At 45.1% G+C, this 25,672-nt stretch overlaps 1 protein-coding gene and 1 pseudogene across 1 annotated transcript in view; both read left to right on the top strand.

The window, feature by feature from the left end:
* The window catches only part of Pld5 (phospholipase D family member 5), a 369,604-nt gene that overhangs the window by 278,183 nt on the left and 65,749 nt on the right, over positions 1–25,672 (top strand). Inside the window, exon 5 of the mRNA XM_004653274.3 lies at positions 2,472–2,599. Coding sequence (XP_004653331.1) covers positions 2,472–2,599 — 128 coding nt within the window. The remainder of the gene's footprint in view (positions 1–2,471; positions 2,600–25,672) is intronic.
* Positions 7,423–7,884, top strand: LOC123457656 (annotated as a pseudogene).

The following is a 25,672-nucleotide window of genomic DNA, read 5'->3' as shown; positions in this document are numbered from 1 at the left end:
TACCTCTAATAAATATTTTTTTTAAAAAAAAAAAGTACTTGACTGGGGGGGGACTCATGCCGAAGATGGAATCTGGGCCGAACTCCAAGGTCAGCTTCTTCCTCTTCTCAGAAAAGCCAGAGAAGATCTTTCCCCAGTGCTGGGCATTGTATTGCTGTTGAAAAGCCTGGCCAGTTAAAAGTTTAATTATGGGGGGCGGGGGAGGGAGGGAACTCCCATGGGATATTTTTTTATAATCATGGAAGATGTTAATAAAAATTTTAAAAAAAAGTTTAATTACGCCCCACAAACACAGGCTGAAGACCTAGCCCCCAAGTACCTCAGAGTGCAGCCTTCCTTGGAAATAAGGCATACCGTGGATCTAACATGGCTAATGTCGTGATAAGGCAAGAGGCTCAGTGAGTAGATGTCACGTGACAAGACAGGCAGGGACGGGAGTGCTGCGGTACGAGCCCAGGAACACGGAACACCCACAGCTGCCAGGCAGAGACCAGGAAAGGCTGCCGTAGTTCCCGAGGAGGTGTGGCTCTCCTGACTGCCTTAAGCGTGGATTGCTCTGTAGTATTTTATTTTGTTTTGGTTTTTCTGATCCAAAGTAAAACCTCATGCACGTCAGGCAGGTGGTCTGCCATTGCACTCACTCCCAGCCGTGTTTGGGACTGTTGGCTTCTAGAACTGAGTGATACTACATTTCTGCTGTCTTAAGGCCCCCTCGTCCCCAGCTGATGAACGCTTTCCAAGGCCGAGGGACGCTGCTCAGGGCCACAGAAGTGCTGGCAGCGGCACCTGGGAGACTTGCGCATCCTCCTTGCAGGTTCCGTCTCTCCAGTTGACATGGGCAATGAACGGTGACTTCCTGTTTTGGTCATTCATATCCTGCTCTACACAGTGGCTGGGCCTCTGGAATCTACCTCTCTCACTCCTATATTCCTGACTCAAAATGTCTATAGGCTGAGGAGCATTGCTTCTAGAAAAAAGAAACTGTTTAACCCTCAAAGAAAATCTGCTGCTGCTCATGGCTCCGTAGGGTCCCCCGCCCAGTGGTCTCTCTGCACACTTGTACCCTTTTACCACAGAAGCTCGAAAGCATAGATCACAATTTCCCTACTTAGAGGTGAAGTTCATGGTATAAAGCACCCCACACTTTCCCATATCCTGGCGTGTACTTACACATATTATGTTATGTGTTTTGGGTAAGGAGGATTCACAGAATATATTCTCATCATTAATATTGTGTATCTAAAGGGGGATAGCTTTATTTTATTAAATATCTTCATGTAGTTCTGCTCTTTTAAAGAGAATGGCCCTGGGCGTGGTGGCACTTGCTTTTAATCCCAGCACTCCAGAGGCTAAGGTAGGAGGATCACCATGAGTCCAAGGCCACCCTGAGAATACATAGTGAATTCCAGGTCAACCTGGACTAGAGTGAAACTCTACCTCTAAATAAATAAATAAATAAATAAATAAATAGAATGGGCCTTTAGCAAAAATATCCTTAAGTGGCTTTGCATCAGAATGGGCGGATGCTTCTTTTTAGAGGCTATGAATGCATCTGGGGAAACCATATTTAAAGGCTTGACAGTGTTCTGATTAGAACAACTGACCACATCCAGCTCTTGGGAATGTTTTGGTTTTCATGGTAGTCTGAGTAACTTAAGTTAAGTGGTCAAGGCTATATTTCAATAAGGCTTGAAAAACCATTGCTTGATTAAGAACCTTGATACAGAAAAAGGTCGAGGAGAGACCAAATCCAGGTAAATTGCTCAGAAGGGACATGAAGGAGTGAAGGTGAATGAAGGGGTGAAAGAGTGGAATAATAAATAGATAAGGCGGCTAACTTTTCGTCTAAAGAGTGGAATAATGTAGCCGGGTGTGGTGGTGCACGCCTTTAATCCCAGCACTTGGGAGGTAGAGGTAGGAGGATCGCCATGAGTTCGGGGCTACCCTGAGACTGCACAGTGAATTCCAGGTCAGCCTGAGCTAGAGTGAGACCCTCCCTTGAAAAATCAAAAAAAGAATAAAGAGAGTGGAATAGTGCATAGACAGATAAGGCAGCTAACTTTTGACTGGAGGTAGTACTGATATTGTTCCAGAATCAAAAGAAAAGCGCACATGGTGGACCGCCATTCAGATATCCGGTGCTGGGGGAGGCTTCAGGTTGATGTGGGTTACATGAGAAGCCGTTGTCTTGTCACTGCAGTCTTGTCTACATAAACGTGGGAAAAACCTTTTCTGTTCTTTTGCGTTCTTTTAGAGGTGCACCCAGTAGCACCTTGAAGGCTGTCGCTGCCCCGGCCTTGCTTAAGTGTCTGGCTTCCCCAGGTCTCCACACGAATCCGTGCGGCCCTGGGTATCAGCGCCAGTAGGTGGCTGGTGGACAGCGCAGCCCTGGGCGTTACCTCCGGTCCACGACTGATGGACGGCACGGGGCCTGGAAGCAGAGGCTGATCAGGATCTCCTTGACATCCTAGGAGCTGAGGTGACGTACATGAACATGACCGCCTACAACAAGGGACGGCTGCAGTCCTCCTTCTGGATTGTGGACAAGCAGCACGTGTACATCGGCAGTGCGGGCCTGGACTGGCGATCCCTGGGACAGGTAACCTCTCCTCGCTTTGGGCACTTTGCGTCTGTGAGCACCGAGGCCGCGGCCTGTGGCCTGCGGGAAGCTCTGGGCCTCCTCCCCAGTGCTGCGGGGAGCTGGACTCGACAGCATGCTTTATTTATTTATGGGCCCCTGAGGACTGAACCCAGGGCCGTGTGCATGCATGACGCGCCTTCTGCCATCGAGCATACCCCCAGCCCCCAGAGTTGATGCTTTTTAGCTGGCTACAAGATCAGCTGAATCTGTGAGCTCTGAGATCAAGGGAGGCAACTTGCCTCAATAACTAGAGAACCATCAAGGGTGACATCCAATGTCAACTTCTGACCTCTGCACACATGCACATGCTAACTACAGAGTAACTGTAACATAGGATTACAAAATATACTCATTTCATAACGACACTGTAAGTTCACAGGAAAATCACAAAAGAAGTACTGAGTGCTGCCAATGTCCTCTCAAAGAGGAGGCAGAGAGAGTCACCCTCCCCAGCCAACCAACCTTCCTGGGGAAAGGCACCCTTGGGTGGCAAGAGAAAAATCAGCACTTGTGAATAGAAGGCATTGTTGTTGGGAAATGTTTAAACCATCAGTAATTTCAAGCTATGTGGGGATTCTCAAGTGAGCCTTTTTTTGCTGAACTAGTGCTATTAGTGGTAAATATACAGCGGGTTGGACACCTTATAAATCAGAGAATTGGATGAAGACAGGCAAGAGAAACCCTTTCTAAAAGACTGTTATATCTGTGTCAGACCCTGTTTCATGATGATATTTTCACTTGTCAAATAACCTAAGGATAGATATCGCCTCTACTTGTAAGGAAATTCTGGAGGAATAAAACCAAAATATTAAGCATTTTTCCCTGAAAGATAATACGATGCACCCTACCCTACATAGAATTAAACATGGGGAGATGACTCTGTCTCATACTAACAGGTACATTGGCAAAATCTGCAACTTTCATTTCATTCCTAGCAGTTTAGGACTCATGTATAAGTCAAGCCAAAGTCATATTTTTTTCATTTGTTTCTGCTGATAAAACATTTAAAAACTAAAATAAATTTTGTTCCTATTCTCTTGGCGATCTTTTCTGTTTTCGTGCCACAGCATAGAGAAGACCTAATGTGGGAAGCAACAGGGTTTAAAACTCTCACCTGAATACTTACTGACCCATTATTTCCCTGCATCTGTCATCAAGGGCCAAGCAGCTCAGCCTCCCTTTTCATCAGTCCGTCCCCTTCTTCCCATCACTGTGCAAATGCTGTCTTTGCTCTGGTCCTTTTCACCCATCACCTTTCAGCATATTATTACATTTCATGATCATAAGTGAGTGTTCCCTTCAACTGTGCTCAACCCTGGGATCTTTCTTGCTCTTCCTTAATCAAGAAATAAAGATATAGGGGCTGGAGAGATGGCTCAGCAGTTAGGGAGCTTGCCTGCAAAGCCTAGTGATCTGGGTTCAATTTCCCAGTACCCACATGAAGTCAGATGCACAAAGAGGCACACACATCTGGAGTTTGTTTGTAGCAGCCAGACGCCCTGGTGTGCCCACTATCTCTGTCTCTCTCCTCTCTGTCTTTCTGTACTTGCAAGTAAATTAATGAAAATATTTTCAAAAAAGAAATAAAGCTTTGCTCAGTGGGGACCCATGCATGAAAACAGTATGCAAGAGGTTCCCAATGACATGGACAGTTATTACACATTTTCCAAGAGCCAAATTCAGCAGCAGCATCTTTTCATTTATTTTTATTTATTTGAAAGAGAGAGAGAGAGAGGCAAAGAGAAAGAGAAAATGGCAGAGTAGGGCAGCGCACGCCTTTAATCCCAGCACTTGAGAGGCAGAGGTAGGAGGATCACCACAAGTTCAAGGCCACCCTGAGACTACATAGTGAATTCCAGGTCAGTGTGAGCTAGACTGAGACCCTACCTCGAAAAACAAAACAAAGAAAAAGAGAGAGAAAATGGGTGCACCAGGACCTCCAGCCACTGCAAATAAATTCCAGACAAACATGCCAACTTGTGCAGCTGGCTTACGTGGGTACTGGGGAATCAAACCTGAATCCTTAGGTGTCACAGGCAAGCACCTTAACTGCTAAGCCATTTGTGAAGTTTTTCCCATGAAATCCACAATTGTTGCTGTTTGGCTTAAACCTGTGGCAAGTAAAAGAAATGACAGGAGCTGACGGCAAGGCCTCTGTGGTCGTGGGCCTTCGCTATAGGAGGCCTTGCTTGGGCTGAGCACGGGGAGAACACGGTTTTCATCGCGACGCTGTCTGGATGGCGACCCTGCTGAGGTGAGGCGCTGGACAGTGACTTCCACGAGGTCGCCTCCCACTCGCGGCAAGGCTGGAGCTCAAGCCCACGCCCCAGCGCTAAGACCTTCACTCTTGGACATAGAGCTGTGCTCCTCAAGGGCTTACTTGCTTAGCATTTCAAATCTCTTCAAGCTTGATTTTTTTTTTTCTCTCTTTTCTGAAGCAGGGTCTCACTCTAGGCCAGGATGACCTGAAATTTATTATAGCCCAGGCTGGCCTCCAACTCATGATACTCCTGTTGCCTCAGCTTCCTAAGTGCTGGGATTAAAGGCACAAGGCCACCATGCCCAGATTTAAACCCTTCACTCTTATTTGATTGTCATTAACTTTTTAAAAAAATATTTTTGTTCATTATTTATTTATTTATTTGAGAGCGACAGACACAGAGAGAAAGACAGAGAGAGAGAGAGAGAGAGAGAGAGAGAGAATGGGCGTGCCAGGGCTTCCAGCCTCTGCAAACGAACTCCAGACGCGTGCGCCCCCTTGTGCATCTGGCTAACGTGGGACCTGGGGAACCGAGCCTCGAACCGGGGTCCTTAGGCTTCACAGGCAAGTGCTTAACCACTAAGCCATCTCTCCAGCCCCTGATTGTCATTAACTTTTAAAAATATTTTTATTTATTTACTTGAGTGAGAGACAGAGGGAGTGTGAGAGAGATTCTGGGCACACCAGGGCCTCTTGCTGCCGCAAACCAACTCCAGGTACATGTGCCACTTCTCCCATCTGGCTTTACCTAGGTACTTGGAAATTGAACACAGGCTGACAGGCTTTACAAGCAAGTGCCTTTAACCACTGACCCATCTTGGCAGCCCTAGACTGTAACTACGTTTTAGAGCTAGGATGTAGCTCAAGGGATGATCCCCAGAACCACATAAAGCAGCCACGTAGCACGCCTGTAGTTCTAGCACCTGGAAGATAGAAGCACAAGCCCAAAGCCAGACTGGACCACTGAAGCCTTGTATCAAAAAAAAAAAAGGCAATAAGTAAATATATGACACATTTACAAAAAATTTATTTATTTATTTGTTTGTTTGTTTCTCGAGGTAGAGTCTTACTCTAGCCCAGGCTGACCTGGAATCTACCATATAGTCTCGGGGTAGCCTTGAACTCAGGGCAATCCTCCTACCTCTGCCTCCCTAGTGCTGGGATTAAAAGTGTGCGCCACCACACCCAGCTAAGCTTCTTATTATTACTATCATTATTCCATTATCCTGTTGTGGTGCTTAACTGTAGGTTTCCTTTCTTTTACTGAGAAAAATTAACAACACAATTCTCCCAGAAACTCTTCATTCTTTATCTCTTCAGTAACAAACCATGGTGAGGCCGCGGCTGCAGACAGACACTTCCTTAAGCTCTGCAAACTCACTTCAGCTCTGCCTTAGGTTTCAAGACCAGGAGGCCTCTGGGTGTTTCCTTCTGTATTCCTCACCCTCTATTGGCCCATCAGGGCTCCTTTAGAATTCTTGTCCACGGGAGTCCTGTGGGAAGAAAGAGAACACCTCCACACACTCGCCACCTAGGGGGCGCCTCAAAACACTGCGGAGACCGGGAAGCCTGCAGCGCTAACCACGCAGAGAAAAGCCCCCCAGCCCAGCCAGAAGCTGAAAGGCAAGTGCCCAGCAGTGTGCAAGCCGTGGGGCTGTGGAGGCGGGGTGCTGAAATAGGAGAATCTGGGAAGGGAAATGTGAAAGTCATGTTTTTAGAAAAAGTTTCAAGTACAATCTTGGAACATGCCGCAATAGGTCCAACTGACAATAAGAGTCTTGGCATCTCCACAAAGGGCAGATTTTAAACAGCGCTCTTTCATATAATTAGGACGAACAAGAATAGACCCATTTAAACCCTGACTATGTGCACATTGTCACCTTAGTATCCTCGATTGTGAATGGAATTACCAGGTGTATATGGACAACTCCGCTTTGGGGTGTGGGCTCAGCAACTGGCCCAGACCGCCTATAACTTGGGGCTCAGCATGGAAACTGGAACCCCGGCATTTAATCTTGGAGCTGGGAATATTATCCAAGAATGATCAGTGAGTGTAGTGCTTTCCAAGGTGCATTTTATGAAACACTATTTGAATGATAAGAGTCATGATTATCCACTAGAGAAAGGACTCTACCACCTAAGATGAGAAAATATGGATTTAGTTGAAATGAGTGTCTAGACTGTAAGCTTTGTACGATTCTTGGGAATCTTCATTGTGCCAATGTGCTTGGCATATTTAGGAGGGTGCAGAAGCAGCCTTCCTCAGAGCTGGTCAGCTACTGGATATTCACGGTTCATTTTATAGAATCTTGCAGACTTCTTACTGACAGGCAGCCTTGTCTAAGCTCACATGTCCCATTCACAGATGGGAACACTGAGGTGGGACCGCTCGTTCATCCACCTATATCCAGCCTGACCCCCAAAACTTCAGGAGTTCCATATCCACCAATTCAAGGAACTGCAGGTCAAAAAATCTTTGCAAGCTTTGCAATCTGCCATCGGTGGTGGGGCCACCGCCAAGATGCAGATTTTCCTGAGAACCCTTGGGGAGAAGACCATCACGCTTGAGGCTGAACCCTCAAACATATAGAAAACATGAAGGCCAAGACCCAGGATAAGGCAGGAATTCCTCCTGATCAGCAGAGGCGGATCTTTGCTGGTGAGCAACGGGAAGGTGGGCGCGTTTTGACTACAACATTCACAAGGAGTTGGTCCTTCCTCTTGTGCTGAGACCTTGCCGTGGTGCTAGAAAAAGGAAGCCTTACTCTCTTCACAGGAAGAGTAAGCACAGAAGAAAGAAGGTTAAGTTGGCTGTCCTGAAATACTATAAGATAGATGACGATGGCTAAATTGGTCGCCTTCGTCTAGAGTGCCCTTCTGATGAGTGTGAGGCTGGGCATTTTATGGCCAGCCACTTTGACAGACACCACTGTGGCAAGTGTTATCTGACTTACTGCTTCAATAAACCAGAAGACAAATAATTGTGTATGAGTTAATAAAAGCCTCAGACCTGAAAAATAAATTAACAAAAGAATCAGCTGTTTGGGCTGGAGAGATGGCTTAGCAGTTAAGCACTTGCCTGTGAAGCCTAAGGACCCCGGTTCGAGGCTCAGTTCCCCAGGTCCCACGTTAGCCAGATGCACAAGGGGGTGCATGCATCTGGAGTTCATTTGCAGTGGTTGGAGGCCCTGGTGTGCCCATTCTCTCTCTGTCTCCCTCTATCTGTCTCTCTCTCTGTGTCTGTTGCTCTCAAATAAATAAATAAAAATGAACAAAAAATATTTTAAAAAAATAAAAAAAAGAATCAGCTCTGTCTTGATCACATAGAGTCTTTATCACTGTCATGATCCTCTAAACAATGCAGTGTGGCCACTACTCAGGCCCTGTTGCCAGCGTGCTGAGCATTACTGGTCACCTAGAGGTGGTTTGCATAGCACACTGGCATGTGCATAGACGGTGCGTAAACACTACAGCACTTTGTGTGAGGGACTTGAGCTTCTGCAGAATTTGGTATCCCCAAGGATGCCTGTCCCGTTGGTTCTGTTTCTCTAGAGAATCACAGCTAATACAAATGGTGACCATGAGAACTGGAAGAGAGGTATGATGGGAAAGATCTGGGCAGAGCTGTCACGAGCGCTGATGGGCCATGGGGCAGGAGCAGGCTGCACTGTGTCCGGCACCTGGAGCTGGGCCACCAGGACGAGGAGCTATGACTCTCACCGTAAGCAGTCTGTCATCTGAGGTTCTGTGAAAAAAACAGCAAAGAGATGTCCCATCTGGCTGCTTTGTGTCTAAGAGTCCAAGCACCTGCACGGTCATAGCGTAGAAGCTGTCACTGATGTCCTCACCGCTGCTGTGTGGGACAACAGTCACTGGACGGGGCACTGACAGGAGTCACCGTCCCTCCGCCCTGCCAGGGCGTGTCACTTCTTCCAGTCTGGGGCAGTGGCCTCACGTGAATAAAGAGAAAGGGTTCCAAGTCCTAGGGTGTCCCTGAGTCCTTCGTCTTCCTTGTTCTTTCAGTTAGAAGGGAAACGTTCTAGGCAGAGCTGGGAAGACCCAGGGCATGGGTGGAGGGCAGGGCCACCGTGATCCTGTCTTTCCTGTCCCTTGTTAGCACTAAGCTGACACGTTTCTCAAATTTACTAGCTTCCGAAGACACACATTAGCTCCCAGGGAAGTGGTGCACTGATGAGGCAGGTAACCGCTTACCAGAGCCAGATGAACCTGTAGCAATGAAGAGGCAATTCAACTGCAAATACAACGGGCAATAATGACTATTGCTTAGAAAACTTGAAATGGAAGACAAATGTTTTATTCTCTTTTATTGATTTAGAAGATTACCTGAATGGCTCGGCTCAGGAAGGTCTTTTTGGTTTGCATATGCATTTTCAAATCAAGGAGGGGGTGGAAGCTGTTACTTTTATAAAACGTGTGAGAGCAAGCTGCATATTTTAGTAACAAAGTCATGCATATTTTCTACAATTTCAATCGTGATAATTTGGCAAATAATATTCAAAGGAAGCACAATTAAGAAATCCTTGTGGGTTGGAGAGGTGGCTTAGAGGTTAAGCGCTTGCCTGTGAAGCCTAAGGACCCCGGTTTGAGACTTGATTCCCCACCCACATTAGCCAGATGCACAAGGGGGTGCGCGCATCTGGAGTTTCTTTGCAGTGGCTGGTGGCCCTGGCATGCCCATTCTCTCTCTCTCTGTCTCTTTTTCTGCCTCTTTCTCTCTGTCTGTTGCTCTCAAATACATAAATAAAAATAAACAAAAAGAATTTTAAGTCCTTGTGCCTAGTCTCCTGTGGGAATCATTCTCCCATGGCCAAAAATGGACTAAAATGTGTCCGGCACCAGCCCTGGAGCCTGGTAACTGTGCAGTACATCATAGCTGTTGAGTGGATGACATGACATGGAAACATTGCTTTCTCCAGGTCAGTGGGGCATGCCCAAGGGGCTGAAGCTTATTTACTTACTTTAAAAATGATGTCGCAGGGCTGGAGGGATGGCTTAGTGGTGAAGGTGTTTGCCTGCAAAGCCAAAGGACCCAGTCTTGATTTTCCAGGACCTGCATAAAGTTAGATGTGCAGGGTGGTGCATGCATCTGAGTTCCTTTGCGGTGGCTAGAGGCCTTGGCATGCCAATTCTCTTTCACACACACACACACACACACACAAATCACAAATAAATAAATTTCCCAATAAAAATGATGTTGTAACTCTCCCTCATAAATGCATAGCCTTCTTAACAGTACTGCAGGGTGAGCAGGGCCGCTCAGGGCATGTGGCCTGGCAACTGTAACCCACTGAAGGCAAATTCCTAATGTCCAGCTATTGAGTTTTATGCTGTAGTCATTATCAGAGACAATGACTAGGTGACAACCAAGCTTAGAAGTAGCCCAATCTTGGGGAGAGAGCTGAAACCATGATTTTGAAAAACAAGATTTGGGATATCAGACCAGTGCTGACAAGAGGAAGTTGGCCAGGGTGCAGATGTCCATGAAGATGCTTGAGATGACATGACAGACTGTAAGTTGCTCCATCACTTGAGATGATAGTAAGTCAGTCCATCACTTGAGTTTGACAGAGACTCAGAGGCAGGCAGAACAGTGAGAAGGCTTAAAGTGCAAAAATAAAAGAAAGCTTCAAATGAGCTCTGGATGGGGTGGTGGTATTGGGTTTGCTGTGGCTGTGGCTGTGATGGAAGGGGTGAAAGTGAAGGGAACTGGTGTGACCCCGATCAAGCCCAGTCCATTGCAGCTAGCTGCTACAAGCGTCACTGTGGGCTCCTGGCAGTGACCTCAGCAGCTGGTAGATCCCGGGCTTGTTGCTCAAGTGTGGTATAAGCTCCAGTTTTAAGGGTGGGGCTGAGAATTTTCTATTTACATATTCAGTCTTCAGAAAGAGGCTAATAATACCCTTCTCTTAACCTTCCAGACTTACCAGCTGCCTCCCCACAAGTTGGTTTTCTAATACCTGCTAGATGTTGGGGATCCCATATTGGGAATCATGGTAGGTGCCATCTGAATATGGCTAATGACATGAAATCCTAGCACCTACTTCAGTGCCCGCCACATAATAGACGTCAAGAAGTGTTGTTGAAAGAATGCATGAATTAACAGCCTAGAATATGTCCAGTCATCAAGTATGTCTAAGAGCCATGTTATCTAAGAACTTGAATTAGAGGTTGGAAATGATAGGAGAAAGGACGGCCACCTCTGGAAATGAGTCTTCTGACCTCAAAGCCGTTTAGCAATGGACAAGCCAGCCTGGGGGGAGGTTAGTTCCTGAAAAGCCATCTCCCTGGGATTCCTCAGAGGGACTATAAATGACAGCCTGGGCACGAAGTTGGAGGGAGAGAAATGATGGCGAGAAACAAAGTGGGAATAGCTTCGTCCTCAAAGCTCTCTCATTGTGAGCTTGCTGAGTGGGGTAAGTGGGGTACATCCTCCTCCTCCTCCCTTTCATCATCATCATTTTCTGTTACTCTCAACTTCCTAACACATGTCAGCAAGTACTAAGGATTCCTCTGGCTTCCCTCCCTTGACTTAAGGACCACAGTCCTAGTGTGTCCCACTCAGGAGCCTGTCCACATACACATAATCCTTACTGTACATTGGGTGGCAGAGCAGTGACCTTTCCAAAAGCCAATTTAGTTCAATTGCCAATTTTTGACATTGCTTTCACACTGATTGAGAATATTATTTATGAAAATAATACAGAAAATCCCACCTTAAGCCATGGAATGTTGTTTAAAAAAATAAAGAAAACCCAATACTGAGCCAGGCGTGGTGGCATGCGACTCTAATCCCAGCACTTGGGGGGCAGAGGTAGGAGGATCGCTGAGACTACATAATGAAGTCCAGGTCAGCATGGGCTAGAGCAAGACCCTACCTTGAGAACCTTGAAAAACCAAGACAACAGCAATAATAACAAGAAGATAAACTCTAACTCACAATTATTGATTTCATGCACACATATTTTGTTCCCATCAATAAAAACGTACTTAAAGCGTTTCACTGAGGCCACAAAGATGACTCAACAGATAAAGGCACTTGTTTGCAAGGTCTGCTGGCCTGGGTTCAAGCCCCCAGTATCACATAAAGCCATATGCACAAAGTGACATAGGCATCTGGACTTTGCAGCAACAAGAAGCCCTGGCAACCCATATTCATTCATTCAGTCAGTCAGTCAGTCAATCATGAAGTCTCTCTTATTCTTGCAAATAAATAATTTAAAAACAAAATGTTTCACTGAATTTATTGAAGAGCTTAGTCAGATCTAGAAAATACATTTCTTTTAACAACTGTGTTATAACAAAGATTCACTTGGGTTTATATTTATGACCTTATTTTTCTTATTTTCTGGCTTTCATATTTTAACTGGAAAACAGATTACATGTTCTTGATACAATGACTTGCAAGTCACCACCCATATGCCATCTGTCATTCTGTGCACCTGCGCAGTTACACTTCAGGTATCTATTACTATAACCAGCTGTCACTCCTGTCCTTGCCTGTTGAATTCACCACCAATTCGGTCAAATTTTTCAAAACCTTTTCCGAAGCATGAATTCCCTCAGTAAACTGTGCATAGAACCTTGGCTCCAGTACCTTGCACTGTTTTAACATGGCCTTCTTAACTCCCACCCACAAACCACGGAGGTGTCTGTGTGTTGTTTTCTTTAAAGTTAAGCCCACCATATTTGGAACTTGAGAATTGCATAAAATACTGTTCCATTTTTGAATCACCTGCAGCTCTGGCTGTGTTTTTCTGAGAGTCTTGGGTCTGGATTTTTGGCCTCAAACTGCAGAATAAAGCAAGATGTTTGTTTGTTTGTTTTGGTACCTGGGGATTGGACACAGGCCCTTAGGTATGGTAATCACACATCGTAACCCTGGGCTACACCCTCAGCCCCATCAAATGGGATTATGATGCAGATACATAAAGTTAATAAGCTATGGGGTTTCCTTTTTCTTTACTTGGGTTCTTCTTTTCATGTGTATGTGTGTATACATGTGTGTGTTCATGTGTGTGAAGGTACAAGTGTGTATGTACATGTATGTGTGTGTGTGTGTGTGTGTGTGTGTGTGTGTGTGTGTGTGTGTTTGTGGAGGCCTGAGGACATCCTTGGGTATTATCCTTAGGAACACCATCCACCACCTTTAAGACAAGTCTCTCACTGACCTGGAGCACACCAGTGAGGCTAGACTGTCAGGGCAGTGAATCCCAGGGATCTTCCTGGCACAGCTGACCTCCTCAGCACAGGGATTACAGGCAGGTCACTTTATGTTGCAGTCAGGTTCGCATTGCTGGCAGAAATCACCCAGCCAAGAGCAGCTTGTGGGGGAAAAGAGGTTTATTTTGTATTACAGGCTCGAGGGGGAAGCCCCATGATAGCAGGGGAAAATGATGGCATGAGCAGAGGGTGGACATCACCTCCTGGCCAACATTAGGTGGACAACAGCAACAGAAGATTGTGCCAAACACTGGCAAGGGGAAACTGGCTATAACACCCATAAGCCTGTCCCCAACAATACACTGCCTCCAAGAGGTGTTAATTCCCAAATTTCCATCAGCTGGGAACCTAACATTCACACCTAAGTTTACAGGGGACACCTGAATCAAACCACCATACTTTATGTGGGTCCTGAAGATCGAACTCAGGTCCTCATGCTTATGATGCAAGCATTTTCTTCACTGAGCTATCTCCTCAGATCCACAGTTAGTTTTGAGTGAGAGCTTTCAACTTTTTTTTAACTAGTTTTTTTTTGTTTTATTTTTATTTATTTATTTGAGAGTGACAGAGAGAAAAAGGCATAGAGAAGAGAGAGAGAGAGTGAGAGAATGAGCGTGTAAGGGCCTCCAGCCACTGCACATGAACTACAGATGCATGCGCCTCCTTGTGCATCTGGCTTACATGGGTTCTGGGGAATCAAGCCATGAACTGGGGTCCTTAGGCTTCACAGGCAAGCGCTTAACCACTAAGTCATCTCTCCAGCCCCCATCAACTTTTTACAAATCTACCTTAAACTCTAATTTGCTTAATTTTCACAGCAACTCATGCAATATATAGGACCAAATGTAAAACCTTCATTTTGCAGATTAGGAAACTGGAATTATTTTATCCACTACCATCACAGTTAGTACTTGAACTCAAACTTCTGATGTATACAGTGCTCTTTTACCTAGGCCACACTGTGATTTAAGCATACAGTGACATTCTACATAGACAGCAATGGCTCACATTTCTACAGCCTAAGTGTCGCAGAGCCTTCTTTAACTGGATTCAGTCCAACAAAGACGCAGAAAGTGTCTGCACTCTCAGGACTCCCCAAAGCTTCCTCAGGAGACCCTTTCAGGACACAGTTCAAGATCTGCTTATTCTTAGATTCACCGTGAATCTAATTTTAATTTCCAGCCTCGTGGTTGATAAGAAGTCAAACAGTGAAGCACTGACCGACAAGTGAGAGCCACGCAGGAGACAATAAAAAGTCTCACTGAAATCTGTAAACTCTAGAATTCCAGAATTTGTTAAGCAAGAAGTGTCAGTTGGTCTCCAGTGTCACAGCTGGCACAGGGTCTCCCGGCCTTCAGCATTACTGAGACCTGCTCCTTGGGAAGTGGGAAAAGCCTTTCACTTGACACCTCCCACTCAGAACAAAGAACCGTGCTTAACATTCCAGAGAGTGATCCACAAAACACCTCGAAGGCTTAGTGGGCAAGGCAGTGATCTATCCATGCTCCCGGGAACTGCGCGTCTTTAAAGCAGGGCTGCCCGATAGAAATGTGCCAGGCCATGACCATGAACCTTAAATTCATTTGGCACATGTGAAAAAGAATGCCTAGTAGAGTGCTTGCTTCTCAGGCGTGTGAGGCCCTGGGTTAGGGGAAGTTAACAATCTTATTTTATGTCACCAAGTGTGTCCTAAATATTATCATTTCAACGTGTCATCAAATACACCACCGTTAGAAATGAGGTAATTAACCTTTCTTTTGTCAGGGTGTTTTCAGAATCCTCTGGATGCTCATAAATAACACTCATAGCACATCACAACTCAGGACAGCCCATCCCAAGGGCTCAGCAACATGTGACGAGCAGTGACCCCGTCTCTCATGAGGAAGCAGAATATGTTTTTCTTCTTCTTCCTCCTCCTCCTCCACTTTTTCTTCTTCTCTTAACACACAAGCCTGAGAACCAAGGGCTTTACTCTAAGAGGGGAGTTTTTGAGCAGGCAAACAAGACTGTATCAAACAGAAGGACTGGCCATTGGGCGCAAGTGACTTCCATTGTGGAAGTTACATTGCCGATCATTCCGAATCAGGTTCAGTACTTTGAAACCTGCTCCTGCCATTTTACACATGGCATGATGGAAACATTCTTATTTCTGAAGTTATGGACTGCCCTCTTATGAAATGACTTTAATATAGTTATCGGGAAATAATAGTTATGTTGATCTGCTCAGAGGTTTCGGCAGGAAACATCTCCACAGTGTCCTTGCCTGCTGCGCGCTCGTGTCGGCTCTCTGCTCCCGATGCTCATTTCCTGTCACCTTCCTCAACATGGCCATCGAGTCATGCGGCACAGGTTGTTGAGCATCTCCTTGTTGCCAGGCTCCGCTAAACATGGACAGTGATGCACAGACGTGTTTTCTTTCCTGAAAGGGCTCTCATACTAAGAAATTAGATAAGAAACATGCATGAATAATGAACCATGATGGGTATGTGGCCACAGAAGGCCAGGAGAGCCAGGAAAGGCTTCATGGAGGGGCGGTGCCGAAGCAGAAGCTGGAAGACTTAATGGAGAAAGGCATAAGGTCTAGTTTACTTAAAAGTTCAACAGGGCTATAGGGATGACTTAGCCATTAAGGTGTTTGCCTGCGAAGCCTGAGGACCAGATTGGACTCCCCAGGACTCACGTGAGCCAGAGGCACAAGGTGGCGCATTGTCATTCTCTCTCTCTCTCTCTCTCTCTCTCTCTCATAAATTAATAAAAATAAAATATTTTTTAAAAGTAAGTGTAATGCAACTACAAATGGAAAAACAAGACAAAACTGGGCTTAGCCTGTGGTTCAAGGAAGACTTTTGAGAGCTTCCAGGCAGGAGATGGACAGAGGGGCTGGGCAGGATGGACCAGGAAGGAAAGACTACAATACAGGAGTCACTTCAGGAAGCTGGTGCAGAATGGGGCAAAGTGATCAGAAACCCAAAGGAAGTGCAGAAGGAGAATTCCCTCCTGGGTTGGCAAGAACCACCCTTAGCTGGCTGTTGGACCAACCTCAGGTTTCTTGCTGTCCAACATTCCCTATAAGAAGCTTAAGATACCAAGGCGTGGTCTCACAAATCGGCTTTAGCTCAGAGATCTCCTTGAAGAGAAATCATATCACTCCATGTGCATAAGTGAATAAAATCTCAAATACACAGGAAAACACAGCTATGTATGTATATAGTTGTACCCAGAAAAGCATTGATGATGGTGGCCACCTCTGAAGTAGAGAGCAGACGCAGAAAAGAGAGCTATTTTCTTCTACCCTAGAGACATCACATGGCCACTAAGTGCATAAGAAGCATATGTTTAAGTTGTTATATGCGAGATTTTACTTAATTTTAATTTGAAATGCTAATTCTGTAGCATTTAGTGTATATGCCTACATGGAAATGTATATATATGTGTGTGTATTTGTCACTAGAACTCCCATTTACCTCAGAGAAATTTAAGGCCTTGATTTTTAGTGTGAATTGTCATCAAAGACCTTTCCATGGTGAAAAGAATGTGCGTGTCAAAAGCTGGGAGCAGTGCTTTGGAGCACTGTCTTCCCAACGAGTTGCACTTATGCAATCTGCCTATCACAGTGGCTGTCACTGCCTGCATAGCACCCTACATGGCATGAGGGGAAATGACATCAAGGTTAAGGTACTTGCCTGTGGAGCCTAAGAACCCATGTTCCACCCCATGTCCCATGTAAGCCAGACGCCCAAGGTGCACATGTGCAAGGTCACGCATGCACACAAGGTGGCACATGTGTCTGGAGTCTTATTACAGTGGCTGGAGGCCCTGGAGTGTCAATTCTCTCTTTCTTGCTCTCATTTAAAAAAAATTTAAAAAGGCCAGCATGCCTGGCGTGGTGGTGCACGCCTTTAATCCCAATACTCAGGAGGCAGAGGTAGGAAGATCACTGAAAGTTTGAGGCCAGCCTGAGAATTCAAGAGTGAATTCCAGGCCAGCCTAGATTAGAGTGAATCCCTACCTTGAAAAAAAAAAAAAAAGCCAGTCTGTTGAGCTTGCCTCAAAAAAAAAAAAAAAAAAAAAATAATGATACAAAATAGAGGAGTTATGACTTGAAAAGAAGCAAAGGTTCAGTAGAGGGGAACAGGGGAAGAGGAGACAAAGGAGAATGGTGCTGAATCACACCCTCCAAGGCTCAGGGACCCTGGAAGAAGAAGTGGCAGAAAAATGTAAAATACAAAGGAAGAGGTGGAGTACTTTGCAATACGGTTTTCCAGAAACAAAGTGGTCATACTATTCATGACTCCACACTGGCTGATGTTACCTATATAAAACCTCAATGTGGGGGATAGGGGAGGCTAGGGATATGGTCCAGTTGTTAAAGATGCTTCTTGCAAAAACCTATCAGCCTACATTCATTTCCCCAGGACCCACATAAAGTCAGATGCACAAAATGGCACATATGTCTATATTTTGTGTAGTACTGAGAGGTCTTGGTGTGCCCATTCTCTTCTCTCTCTTCTTTCATAAATAAACAAGAAAGACCCGCATCATAGGAGGGGGGAAAATGATGACATCAAAATGCAACAGCGACTAGTTAGAAAGAAGAAGGGATTCAGTGTGGGGGGCAGAGGAAGGGAGACAAAGGAGGGCGGCGAGTGGGGATTATCATCATAGTATATTGTGTATATATAGATGTTGCCAATAAAACTTTAAAAAGGAGGGTGGTGGGAGGGGATTATGATCAGGGTACATTACATTGTATATATGTAGGACAGCTATTAATAAAAAAAGTTTTCAAAAATATCTTTCTAATCTTATGAACTCCTAAATAATAACTACCACTCTGTGGTAGCTTGTATAAGTGTTCCACAGAGGTCTATGTGCTCAAGGTTTGGTCTCTAGCCTGTGGCACTATTGAGGGATGGTGAAGCCTTTACTGGAAGGCCAGATGCCCTTAAAGGGGATTACCAAGACACCAGCCACTTGCCACCTGCACCTGCCATGATGAAGCGCCTCACAACAGGCCCCCAGCAGTAGACCACTGGGCCATAGGTTTAAACCTCTGAAACCATGAAGAACTTTTCCTCCTGTAAGTTGAGTATGTCGAGTATTTTGTCACAGTGATAGGAAGCTGACAAACAGAAGCTGTAAGGTTGACCCAGACTTGAGCCTACTGGATCAGGTGGTTGCAAAGATTTCAGATAATCTGCCTCCCCTGTGAGGCACCACTGCTGGCCCTGTAGCTTGCTAACAGTGGATGGATGAGACCCTGTGGGAATCTTAATAGGCTTTATCCACAAATGTCTGTAGATTGAAAGCAAGTGCAAAGTGTTCCCGATGTGCTTATTAATAGACATCAGAGGTCTTGTTTTCCTTCTAAGAATTATTTTTAAATGTAGGGGTCAAGCAAATTTGAATTCATATGTTTCTGTGTAAGTAACCCTTTGGTCTTGTCCCAAACAAGTAACAAGAACAAAATAGGTTAGACCACTTTCATAGTCTGCTGCGCATTGTTTTCTGCCTGGGAGCCTGTCTGATTCTTATTTATTTCTGCCTATCCTCTTCAAATAAAGACAAATTCCTATCGCCTTCTCTTGCTGTCGGCTCCTCACCTCAGTTTTTTTTGGATTCAACTTGTCTTTGAGTGTAAACAGGTTAATTCTTTCCTTTGAATTCTTATTTAAACATTGCTAAATTTAATTTATTTGAAAATATTTTATTTATTTGCAAGCATAGAAATACAGAGAGAGGGAGAGAGAAAATGGGCCCATCAAGGCCTATACCCACTCCAAACGAATTCCAGATGCATGTGCCACTTTGTGAATCTGGCTGTATGTGGGTACTGGGGAATCAAACCATGTCATTAGGTTTTGCAGGCAAGTACCTTAACCACTGAGCCAGCTCTTCAGCCATAAACTTAACTTCTTGATTGAAGGCCAGAATAGCATGACGATTACTCTTTCCATCGTCCCACAGCAAGTGACCTCACAGAGAGAGCAACGATGAGAGTTTCACAAGTTTCTGTGATGCCCTACGGCATGAAGACCCCAGATGGCGTCCTCCAAGAAATGACAGACATATTCACAGAGTGGCTGAGAAGTTGGCCCCACATCTCCCTCTCACTCTGAAATGTCTGCCAGGCAGTCTTGGAGACTCATCTCAAACAGATGGAAAATGCCATGTCCAAGGCAGCCTTACATGTTTTTATTTTTGGGTTATTTTTAGTTGGCATTGTCAGTTTCTTGGTGTCACTCACTTGGTGTTTAATCCAGCACCAAGAAAACACAAGAGAGACTGCTAAAAGCAAGGCGTGGTTCATGGGTTCAAACACTGGCACTAATGCAGAAGAAAGTAAAGGACAGGGAAGTGCTGTCTGGGAGCATTCTCTAAGAAAGGGCTTCCCTCTCTTCCTCTGATTAAACCAGAACTCTTGTAGGCAGCACCCTTCATTGAATGACAAGTTTTTGCTAGTATGCTTCAAGTGGCAGGAGGTTCACTTCTGCCTGAGCCGTTAGTCCTGAATTTCTGTTTATAGGAAACATCTTCCTCAATGTTCATTCCAAATCATCTTTCCAAGTCTTTGATGCAAGTTCTAGAACACATGTTCCTCTAGGCTATAGAAGAGTGACAACAATGGGGGTTCAAGACATGGCCTAGTTGTTAAGGCGTTTGCCTGCAAAGCCAAAGGATCCAGGTTCAACTCTCCAGGACCCACGTAAGCCAGATGCACAAGGTGGCACATGCCCTGCAGTGAATATCAATGTGGAGAGCAAGACAGAGCTCAGCCACTCACCTCGTGGACAGGAAATGAAGGGCAGGAAGAGGAGTCTGGGGGTCCTATTATCTCCTTCAGGGGATTTCCCCAAATACCTGATCTCCTAAACTACTAGACTTCCTACGGTTTCCACCCCACCTAACAGTGCCACCCTAGGGAACAAACCTTTAACATGTGGACCTTTGGGGTATGATTAATCGTGTCAGCCAGATTTGGAATCATGTAGAAGACAAAACTCTGATATGATGTTGTTTTCAAAAATGTTTTAAAAAAGAACATTTACCCTGGACATGGGTAATACCATCCCATCAGATGGGGGCCCAGACTAAATTAAAAGGGGAAAAAAAAACCCCGAGAAATCCAAATGAGTGCCAACAGCCCTGGTCTCTTCTTCTTGGTCTTCTCAGATGTAGAGACCAGCATCATGCTCACGTTGTATGATGTGGAGACCAGCATCATGCTCATGTTGTATGACATGCAGACCAGCAGCATGGTCATGTTGTATGACGTGGAGACCAGCAGCATGGTCATGTTGTATGATGTGGAGACCAGCATCATGCTCATGTTGTATGACGTGGAGACCAGCAGCATGCTCACGTTGTCATGAACTCTGCCGTGCTTTCACTTCCATGAACCAGAACAATTCTTCTTCCCTTAAGTTGCTGTTGTTCTGCCCAGTTCTCAGCACCCCCAGTGACCACCAAGGAGAACCAAACACGCCAGTCCAGTCTGGGTTACATGACAGTTTTGGACCTTTTCCTTTTTGAAATACCTACAAGAAATCCAAGAAGCAATGCAAACAAGCAGTTAAATAATTAGTTTGGAGTTGGGAGGGGGAAGTACGACTGTATTTAGAAGATACAGACCTGTGCCTCATGTGGGTGTACAGCCCCATAGTTTGTTGACCCTTGGGCAGCCTGCCTGGTCATGCTCATGCTCTCCCAGTAGTTTATGCAGAGGTGCTCGTACAAAGACATAGGTCTGGGCTGGAGAGATTGCTCGGTGATTTGGGCATTGCCTGCAAAGCCTAACAGCCCAGGTTCAATTTCCTAGTACCCACACAAGGCCAAGTGCACAAAAAGGAACATGCATCTGGAGTTCCTTTGTCACAGCTGTAGTCCTTGGCACACACATTCTCTCTCTCTCTCATTGCAAATTATATATGAAGAATAGACATGGGTCTGTCTTTTCTCTGACTCTTTGGGTTTCCTTTCCTTTGACGTTCCATCAACCCTCAACCTGGGACTTCCTCCACACTTTCACCTCACTTGGTGTGTGTGTTTCATTTCTCCCCCTCTTTTTCTCTGGTCTTGTCGCTATCTGGCTTCTGTCTGTCTCTGTATACATCTCGTTTTTTGCAGTGCTAGAGATGAAACCCAAGGCAGCACCTGCTGAACAGACGCTCTGCCATGGAGTTACACCCACCTCCTCTTTGAACTCCAAGCTAGAGCTGCATCCTCTCCTTCCTGGTTGTTGATTTAGCATATGCTTTTTCATCTAGCCCTGTGCCTTTTCTCTCTGCCTGTATCTCAGTTTATTCTTTTCTTTATAGCTATTTATTTTCTTTCCTCTTTAAAAAAAAAAAAAAAAACCACAAAGAGGCTGGTGGTATCACCATACCTGATTTTAACCTATACTACAGAGCCATAGTAACAAAAACAGCATGGTACTGGCACAGAAACAGACATGTAGATCAGTGGAACAGAATAGAGGACCCAGATGTAAGCCCAAGTAGCTATAGCCACCTGATATTCGATAAAAATGCCAAAAATACTCATTGGAGAAGAGACAGCCTCTTCAGCAAATGGTGTTTTGAAAACTGGATATATATCTGCAGAAAGATGAAAATAGATTCTTCTCTCTCACCATGCACAAGAATTAAGTCCAAATGGATTAAAGACCTTAACATCAGACCGGAAACTCTGAAACTGCTAGAGGAAAAAGTAGGGGAAACCCTTCAACACATTGGTCTTGGCAAAGACTTTCTGAATACAACCCCAATTGCTCAGGCAATAAAACCACAGATTAACCACTGGGACCTAATGAAATTACAAAGATTTTGCACCGCAAAGGACACAGTGAAAAAAGCAAAGAGGCAACCTACAGAATGGGAAAAAATCTTCGCCAGCTATATATCTGATAGAGGATTAATATCTAGGATATACAAAGAACTCAAAAAGTTAAATAATAAGGAATCAAACAAGCCAATCAAAAAATGGGCTATGGAGCTAAATAGAGAGTTCTCAAAGGAAGAAATACGAATGGCATATAAGCATCTAAAAAAATGTTCTACGTCACTAGTCATCAGGGAAATGCAGATTAAAACTACATTGAGATTCCATCTCACTCCTGTCAGATTGGCCACCATCATGAAAACAAATGATCATAAATGTTGGCGGGGATGTGGAAAAAAAGGAACCCTTCTGCACTGCTGGTGGGAATGCAATCTGGTCCAGCCATTGTGGAAAACAGTGTGGAGGTTCCTAAAACAGCTAGAGATTGATCTACCATATGACCCAGCTATAGCATATATCCAAAGGACTCATCTCATTTCCTTAGAAGTACGTGCTCAACCATGTTTATTGCTGCTCAATTTATAATAGCTGGGAAATGGAAGCAGCCTAGATGTCCCTCAACAGATGAGTGGATAATGAAGATGTGGCACATTTATACAATGGAGTTCTACTCAGCGGTAAAGAAAAATGAAGTTATGAAATTTGCAGAAAAATGGATGGACTCACCGGTTATTTAATCAGCACACTGATGCCTCAACCGCAAATCCTACCTCTCTGCTGGTGATGTCTGACATATTTTCATATTTAAGTGAGGTAACCCAGGCCCAGAAAGCCAAGTGCCACATGTTCTCTCTCATATGTGGATCCTAGCTACAGATGACTGGGCTTCTGCGTGAGAATGAAAATACTTAGTAGCAGAGGCCAGTAAGTTGAAAAGGAGACATAAAGGGAAGAGAAAGGAAGGGAGGAGGATACTTAATAGGTTGATATTGTACATATGTAAGTACAATGATTGTAATGGGGAGGTAATATGATGGAGAATGGAATTTCAAATGGGAAAGTGTGGGGGTGGGGAGAGAGGGAATTACCATGGGATATATTTTATAATCATGGAAAATGTTAATAAAAATTAAAAAAAAAAACCACTCTGAACTTCCTTAAATATAAGTAAACCCTATGTCGTTTCCTAACCTAACTGTGAAAGGCAGGTGACAGAATGTTGTGTGATTCCTCCAAGGAGCCTGTGAGCACGGCCCATGGGGCCTGGCAGTGCCCAGATCCTGGACTGCTGGTCTGGAGTGGGCAGAGCCCTTAGCTGTTGGCAGCGGCTGATGATTGCATTATTACTGATCTTCAGTCCCATACAGTTCCCTCCTGGGCACTGCCACGTATCCCCTTTCCACATGCTTTGCTTGTTCACTGACTCCATGCAAAGCATTTCACAGAGCTGCTTCTGTTAAATCGCCATGAAACCCCACCATAGGCTCACGTTCACAACTGCTTCCCAGACACGAGAGCCGTGGCTGTTTTCACAAAGGCTGCCTATGAGTTCTATAAAACAAACATCTAAAAGCATCCTATTTTATCTCTCATTTTTTAAGTGTATAACTGAGAGGTGTCATCGAATGGACACAGATTCAATGAAGGCATGGAGAACGCTCAATGCTCTTCTTGCTACTTCAGCAAACTACAATTGGGCTGTGGTCCCGTCCTGAGAAGACCCCTGCCCAAGATCAGGAACCTGTGACAGGAACCCACATGCGATCTGAAGAGCACAGTGTGGGCGAAGTGCCTGGCACGGCTAGAGCAGACCCTGGAGGACTTCGCGACAGGGCGGGCAGCCTCTGATAGAACGAGCGAATTTTCATGGCACGCCCCATCTCTGCAGCTTCTGCTCCGGGCCCGTCTTTCACTTTGACCTCTTACATTCCCTTCCCGTTCTGCTTCTTCACCACCTCGCGCTCGCTCCTGGTCTTAGCACCCTCCATTTCTCCTGCTGGCATAGCTCCTGTCCATATGTCACATTGTTTATACTGGGCTCAGCGCCACCCCCTCCTGACATCCCCCTCTTGCTCAGCTATTATCCAATTTTATCTTCCCGCCCTGCGTCTGTGCCTGAAATTATCTTCTGTGGTTGTTTGTTGCTTGTCTTCCTCTTCACTAAGAAGTCGTTTTTCCATTTCATGTCAATATCAGAGTCAGTGTAATTTATGTGGGAAAATATAAAGAGACCCATTAGAGTCCTAATTTGGGGAGTTAAGAAGCCCTGAAGTGGACCATGAGTCTGATTCTCTGACACATAAACAATTTCCCATTCCACAGTTTCCCTCTCTTTGCTGCAGGCAAGCCTTGTGCCACGACGTCATCTTTCTTGTTGGATCTGAAAATTAAGCGCAGTTGTGTTCATGGCTGTCCAGAGCACAGCTACGGTTTCATCCTTCCTCCTCCACAACTCAACTCTGTGACTGCCTTTCTGGCTTTTGTGTAAACAACAGGGTTCTCAGTAAATACTGAGAGGCGACAACATGGCTGGCGAATGAAGAATCGCAGAATTCAGTAGCCTTTGCTTCCTGCCCGCCAGACTATGCAACCCAGCACTCTTCTCTTTTCTTTTTGTTCTCTCGACAAATTCACACAGTTCCTCAGAAAGGACATTTCTCTTCATTTGACAGTTTAGCCAGCATTTCTGCTCAAAAATAAACAGTTTCAGTGTCTCTCTGTACTTAAGAGTTGTAAAAATGTCACTTACAGCTGTTTGTAATTCAGACTAGCACCTGCGATGTGTATGAGCTATGGAGTATTTGACAGCCCCATGTCAAAATGCTATGGCCATCTGCTTGCACAGCAATGCAGTCGCTGTCAGGACATTGAGTCCCCTGGCTTCCATGGACTCCTCATCCCGCGGGACTGCCCAGGCGTGGCCAGCAGCTTCTCCCCAGCTGGGCTCCTTGGCTGTCTCCACTCACCGGTTATTTAATCAGCACACTGATGCCTCAACCGCAAATCCTACCTCTCTGCTGGTGATGTCTGACATATTTTCTCAGTGTATAGATCGTTTCCTAGGCCTGGATCCAATTGTTTTTCTTTTTCAGGCAAGCCCAAAGTGGGGGAGAGAGAATTAGTTCATCAGGGCCTTCAGCCACGGCAGTTGAACTCCAGATGCAGGTGCCGCCTTGTGTGCAATTTGCGACCTTGTGAGCTTGTGTCCCCCGTGAGTATGGCTTACGTGGGATCTTGAGAGTCAACCATGGGTTCTTAGGCTTTGCAGGCAAGTGCCTTAACTTCTAAGCAATCTCTCCAACCCTAGATCCAATTTTTTTCTTTTTTTCTTTTATTCTTTTCGAGGTAGGGTCTCACTCTAGCTCAGACTGACCTGGAATTCACTATGTAGTCTCAGGGTGGCCTTGAACTCACAGTGATCCTCCTACCTCTGCCTCCCACCTAGATCCAATTTTTAAGGACAACCCTTCAATAGTCCACCTCATCTTTGCTTCACAAATAAACATGGATATAATTTCTCCTTCCTCTGCATCATGAACATCATTATTTTTTTACCTTGACTCATGTCCGCCACTTCATCTAAACACTGTAGCCTTCTTTAGTTTTTCTCTTCCTCTTTCTTCCCATTCCATATGTGCAATTAATTCCTTTTTTTTTTAAATAAATCTTTGTTTGCATGTGCATGCGTGTCTGGTGTGGTGTATACGTGTGTTTATATGTGTGTGGGCTATGTGTGTATAGACTCACAT

Source organism: Jaculus jaculus, chromosome 1 (genome assembly GCF_020740685.1).
Source record: "Jaculus jaculus isolate mJacJac1 chromosome 1, mJacJac1.mat.Y.cur, whole genome shotgun sequence".
NCBI lineage: Eukaryota > Metazoa > Chordata > Mammalia > Rodentia > Dipodidae > Jaculus > Jaculus jaculus.
Note: the sequence above shows the minus strand (reverse complement) of the source record. Positions and strands in the feature narration are given on the sequence as shown.